Source organism: Dryas octopetala, chromosome 5 (genome assembly GCF_963921425.1).
Source record: "Dryas octopetala chromosome 5, drDryOcto1.1, whole genome shotgun sequence".
NCBI lineage: Eukaryota > Viridiplantae > Streptophyta > Magnoliopsida > Rosales > Rosaceae > Dryas > Dryas octopetala.
Genome location: NC_141370.1, coordinates 11,014,134 through 11,020,636, shown reverse-complemented (window position 1 = coordinate 11,020,636; position 6,503 = coordinate 11,014,134). Strand labels below are relative to the sequence as shown.

Below are 6,503 nucleotides of genomic sequence, written 5' to 3'. Positions count from 1 at the left end.
CTTTTATGTTCCATGTCAATCCATCTAATGGCTACCTTGATTCAACTTGTTAGCCATACCTTATCAATGGGCATTGTGCTTGTGAATGGAGTCATGTACAAGTGAAAACATAAGACACATCTTTCTTTTAGAAGGAAAACTACTACCGCATGTTGACTAATTTCTTCTCTTTAATTAGGTGAAAGAGCACTGACTTGGTAATGCAGCATGCCATGCTGTCTCACATTAAACTTAAATGACAAAAACATATGAAAAATGATTATAATAGAAAAAAAAAAACTTTTGGAAAAAAAAAAACTTTTGGAAAAAAAAAAAATAGTAAATTAGACAAATCCCCTTCAAACTTATATTTTATACACTAAAACTTATGTCATAATTTTTTCCTATGATAGCCCTTTTGATCACTTGCAAACTCATCATTCTTTATATTTTAATATTTTTAATAAGTATTTCTTAAATTTTAAACTTTATAAATCCGTTATATGCCCTCAATCCTATTTAGACGTTTTTTCCTTAGTTGATTTTTTTATTTTTGGTAACGTTTGTATTTACTCTTTACAATTTTTTGTGCTTTAAATGCTAATGATTCATTGTTGGTCATTTTTTTTTCGAATGTCAAACATGAATGCCCATATATGATTTTTTTGAATTATAAACAAATAAATAACCTACAAATAATTATCATAAATAAATAATGAACCTAAAAAAAACTTCTATATAAATATAATGAACATACACACAATTCTAATGAACTAAATCATTAACAAATAAATAAACTACAACAACTAATGAATCTACATACAATTCTTATGAACAAATAAATAATCTACACAAATTAAAGAACCTACATACAATTCTCAATTGTAGATTCCTTATTTGACTCACTCATGGTCTAAAATTATATGTTTTAATGAATTTAAGGGAATTATTTTTCTAATGGGAGAATTAACGACAATTAAGAGTGACACAATTTGAAAAAAAAAATATTAATTAAATAATGAATCAATTTGTAAATAGTAGTAATCTAATAAAATATTTTGAATATAAACTTTAACTATTAAAAAAATAATAATGGTGTTAGACTCTTTAAAAAAAAAAAAAAAAAAAAAAAGCAATTTAATGGACTGATATCGAAATCAAATATAAACAAATCACTCCACATCATGTCATTCCCTCATCCCACAAAAATCATACAGTTAACTGACAAAATTATTTTCTACCTCTTTGCTTGACTTCTTTAGCCGGCCAAATTATATTCTTATATTCTTATATTCTTACCTTCTTATTACCAATCGACAGACAAAAAAAAAGAGACAGACAAAAAAACAAAGGATTTTCATTAATTCAGTTTTTATATTCTTATATTCTTACCTTCTTTTTACCAATCGACAGACAAAAAGGACTTTCATTAATTCAGTTTTTAATTTTTATTTATTTAAAAGTATTTTTCTTTTCCCAACCCATTGTGCCTTTCAATTTTGTTTTCTTTGTGTCTTTCAATCTTTCAATCTTTCCGTTTCACAAGTCACAAGTAATCAAACACTTGTTAAAAATCACCCTTTTCCCCCCTTGACATTTGTCTTTCAATCTTTCCCTCTCCCAAGTCACAAGCAATCAAAACAGCTGTTTTTAAAAAAGCAGTTTCTTTACCCATTGATATTTTCACTAGGGGTCCTCTTTGCAGGCCTAAAACAGTAACAGAGCAGAAGGTGAAGTGGAAAATCAGCAGCCAGTACAAACTTATAAGAAAATACCCCCACAACTCCTACTGTACACCAAAAACTTCAAACATTTAACACCTGAAAGTTAGAGCAAACCGAACCCTCCCAAAGAAAAATAAAAGAACACAAATAGTAAAGCTAATACAATTCATGGATTTAGAAATAAACAGTCCCAACCCCAGAAAATTAAAGACTTCAAATGCTAAGAAGATCAGGCGGCGATGATTGTGGCGCTGGCTGTTGATGGTCTTTCAGGTCTTTAGGTGTTGCAGTTGGAGACTCTATTGCGGTGGTGGCTGGTGGTGGGGAGGACTCTGTGATTGTTAAGTCTCCTTGTTTTGAGCCGGGTGCCTTTGGAAGCTCTGTTAGAATTTGAACCACTTCGCGCATTGTTGGACGCTCCACTGCCTGTTCTTCCACGCACAGCATTGCGACGTAGAACACGTGCATAACCTCGTGGAGGGGAATGGAAGGGAGTCTGGGGTCAAGAATTTTCAGGACTCCTTCCTTGTTTGAGTCTGTCATTTTCCGAACCCATTGGACTATGTCCACACCATCTCCAAATTCACCAACTGGTTTCCTGCCACTAACAAGTTCTAAGAGAACTACACCGAAACTATAAACATCGCTCTTCTCATCAACCTTCAAAGTGTATGCATACTCTGCACAAACAAACATCAGATTACAATCAAAATCGAAAAGCCATGTAACAATTTAAAGTGGCCACTGGCCAGTCAGTCTCAAATTCGAATTTCAATTTCTAATGATTTTGTCCTGATTATTCAAAGTTAAGGCTCTCGATCATTTTGTGGGTTACAGTCAAAAATCATTAAATTCATGTACTTTCAAGGTTGCCTGCCAGGCTGCCAACAAGGGCAACAACTATACTTTCTATATGCCAAACCTTGGGAAAATATAGTGCTCAAATTTTCAAAAGTTTAAATCCTTAATTGAGAGCACATGCCCAATAATTAGAAACCCGAGGTCAAATTTCACCATATGACAGAGAAAATTGGGCAAGAAATAAATGCAGGACCTCACTCTAAGCTATGATGAGGGGAGTTAGTTGTTAGTACATCTCTACAGTAGTAAAGTACCAAAAATTCAAGATTGAAATGAATAATCATACCTGGAGCAATATATCCATAAGAACCAGCAATGGCAGACATGCATTCGGACGTGCCTGAATCCTGCAGGAACTTGGCAAGTCCAAAGTCAGCAACATGAGCCTCAAAATTGGAGTCAAGGAGGATGTTATTGGATTTGACATCTCTATGGACTATCAAGGGTGAGCAGTCATGGTGAAGATAGCAAAGCCCCTTTGCAGCCTCAATGGCAATCTTGTACCTTGTATCCCAGTGCAAGTGACCCCCTTTCTTGCCATGAAGAACCTCACCCAAGCTCCCATTGGGCATGTACTCATAGACCAAGAGATTTGTTTCATGGTTTGAACAGAACCCCAATAGTCTAACTATGTGCCGGTGTCGAATTCGACCCAGAGTTTGTATCTCAGCATTGAATCCATGGTCATGGGACGAACCTCTGCTCATTGCAGGTAGTCTTTTGACAGCCACATGATCACCATTGGGCATAGACCCCTTGTACACAATCCCAGCACCTCCTTTCCCTATAATGTTGTCTTCCTTCAAAGAATCCAACACATCATCAACTGTGAAGTCCAGGCGTTGAAATGCAGTCAACTTCCAAGCCCGCGAATCGCTTGCTTTCTTCAAAGACCGGGCTTTAATTATCGCTGCAACTGCGAATATGATTGAGCACAGAAGCAATCCAATGACAAGCAAAAGCTTTAGAGAAGCAGTGAGTGAGCCTTTGACATGGGGCTGGTGAGTGCCATTGCCAACCCCATCTTTGCAAGGAACCAAATAAGGGCCACAAAGATCAGGGTTGCCCAAAAACGAAGTGTAATTGAAGTAACTGAACTGACCAGTCCCCGGAACCAAACCCGAAAGATTGTTATACGAAAAGTCCACAGAGGTCAAGCTCTGCATTGTGGCTATGGACGATGGAATGCTACCAACTAGGTGGTTTCTCGACAGGTTGAGGTAATTCAATATCCTCATACCAGTAATCTCCTTCGGAATCTCGCCGGAGAGCTCGTTTCGACTGAGATCGACGAACGTCAGCAGCTTGCATTGGCTAATCTCGGGTGCTATTTGACCCATAAACTTGTTGTGGCTAAAATCGATCTTGGATAGCTGCTGTAACCTCCCAATCTCAGGTGGGATTTGCCCCGAGAACTTGTTCCCGTCGAGGAGAAGCTTCTGGACGCCGGAGAAGTTGCCGATGGTCGGCGGCAGAGACCCAGTGAGCCGGTTGTTGGAAAGACTAATCTGACCCAGATTCTCAGAGATTGTATTAGTCTCTGGAAATGGACCAGCTAAAAGATTGTCCTGCAACTCCACCTGGGTAAGCTTGGGTAAGCCGAAAAGACCTTTGGGTATGGACCCGTTGAGAAAGTTCTCGCCCATTCGAATCCGACTCAGCGACTCGCACTTTCCGAGCGATTCGGGGATCGGACCGAAGAGAAAGTTGCCGAGAGTGATGAGGGTCTGAAGCTTATTGCCGGAGCACATATCAGGAGGAAGAGCCCCGGTCAACTTGTTAGACGAAAGGTCCAGGATTTGAAGCTTTCCATTCTTGCCCAAACCCAGAGGAATACTCCCAGTGAAGTTGTTCTCCCACAGCTGCAGAACCTGGAGCTCCGGCAAGTCCCCAATGAACTCCGGAATGGCTCCGTGAAGCTTGTTCCGGAAAAGATTCAAGAGCGTCAAGTTCTTAAGCTCTGCAAAAGACACCGGAATCTCGCCGGAAAACATGTTGTTGGACAAGTCCATGGACTTCAAGCTCTTGAGATAGCCCAGCTCAGGAGTTAACGACCCAGAAAGCGCATTCACCTGAAGAAACAGAGTATCGACATTCTGCAACTTACCCAGTTCCGGTGGGATCTCGCCCGATAACCCACAGTTGGCAGCATCGAACCGGACTAGTTCCGATAAGTTTCCGATCTCGGTCGGTATGCCGCCTTCATAGCTGTTGTAGTACCCGATATAGAGCTCTTTGAGTTTAGTCAGGTTTCCTATCTCGGGCGGTATCTTCCCGGCGAGCTCGTTCCCCGAGACGGCCAAGTACTCGAGAAACTGCCAGCGGCCGTATTCGGGTGGAATCCGACCCGAGAAGAAGTTACCGCCCAAATGCAAGTGGCGGAGGTTGGTCATCTGGGTAACGGACAAAGGCAAGTCGCCAGTCAAGTTGTTGTTGTAAAGGTCGAGGACTTGGAGGTTGACGAGGGTGGAGAGCTGGGGCGGGAACGTGCGGTTGAAGACGTTGTTGGAGAGGTTGAGGAGTCGGAGCCCCGAGAGGGAGGAGATCTCGGGCGGGATGGGACCCGAGAACTCGTTGGCGGCGAGGGAGAGGTTTTGGAGGAGGCGGAGGTGGGCGACGTCCGGGGAGAGAGAGCCGGAGAGCTTGAGGCCCGTCAGGTCGAGGGAGGTCACGTGACGGCGGGAGAAGTCGCACGTGACGCCGTGCCACGTGCAGTGGCTGGTGGAGGCGTCCCAGGAGGAGAGGGCGGAGTCCGGGTCTGAAGTGATGGAGGCTTTGAGGGAGAGGAGGGCGCGGTAGTCCGGCATTACACGCGCCGCGACAAGAGAGTGGTGGTGGTGGAGGTGGAGGTGGAGGAGCAGAAGGAGAAGAAATTGCAGCCGCATTTTTTTAATTTTTAAATATTTAAATTTTATTTTTTGGGTGGAGGAGAGGAGGGAGTCGCTGGGAGACTGGTGGAGTGGAGTGAGAGAGTCTCACAGACTTCTTCACTTCTTCAGTAAGAAGAGGCAGAGACGAGGGTCAGCTTGCGTGATTTTATTGTCTTTTTTTCAATTTAAATAAAAATATATTTTATTTTTTTATAAAAAGGACAATGGAATTTTTCTTTTTTAATTTTTGATGGGAATCGCCGATTTTGAAATATTTGATTCATTGTTTTGGACTGTTATTGTTCTTTTTTGCCAATGGAAATTATAAATAATCAAAAGAAAGTTTCTTTCTTCTTCTTTTTTTTTTTTTTGGAAAGGATAATCAAATGAGTGCCCTTTCTTTGGTTTTCCTTTTTTTTTTTGGTCAGAAAGTCCCTTTTGGTTTTTGATTCAGCAATGCTAGTATATCCTCTCTCTTCCTCTTCCTCTCTCTTTTTATCTGAATGCTAGTATATTCTTTGTTTTTATAATCAAGTTTTAGAAAAGTTTTTTTCTTTTTAAACTGAGTTTTAGAAAAGTTGGGAATGGACATAAGTACCCTCAGTTTTAAGAAAAAATGATGTGGCTGGCAATATACGAGTATACAACTACCACATGGATGAATTAAGAAAATTATATAAAATTATTCATTTTATTGAAATACTTATAATTTTGACTCATATTTCGATTAGTATGTAAATTATAAGGTAAACATATTTAGTGAACTATTTATGGTCATACTTAAGACTAATGCTCAACACTCCTCCTCATGTGAAACTTATCTTTTAGATGGTCATACACTTGAACACTTGGTCCTTTTTTTAGATGACATTTAAATTATGACATCTGATCCTTATTAAGGACGACCCATACTTAAATAAGTTTGATGCCATATTGAATATTCATCGAATGTAAAACTAATGCTCGACATTTTTAAAAAGTAAATATTTTGATTCTTTTATACTATGAAATAACTAAATTACCCAAAAAATCGAGAAAGTTGAGATAAAAAACGAATTGATGGACTTAA

The 6,503-nt window shown here is 39.6% G+C and overlaps 1 protein-coding gene across 1 annotated transcript; it reads right to left on the bottom strand.

Annotated features, from left to right (window-relative positions):
• Positions 1-1,700: 1,700 nt before the first annotated feature.
• LOC147284235 (uncharacterized) lies at positions 1,701-5,578 on the bottom strand. Its single transcript, XM_086243691.1, has 2 exons — positions 2,851-5,578; positions 1,701-2,383 (listed from the first exon to the last, which is right to left on the bottom strand). Exons 1-2 carry the CDS (start codon positions 5,447-5,449, stop codon positions 1,917-1,919), a joined length of 3,066 nt encoding a protein of 1,021 aa, XP_086099817.1. The 5' UTR covers positions 5,450-5,578; the 3' UTR covers positions 1,701-1,916.
• Positions 5,579-6,503: the final 925 nt, after the last annotated feature.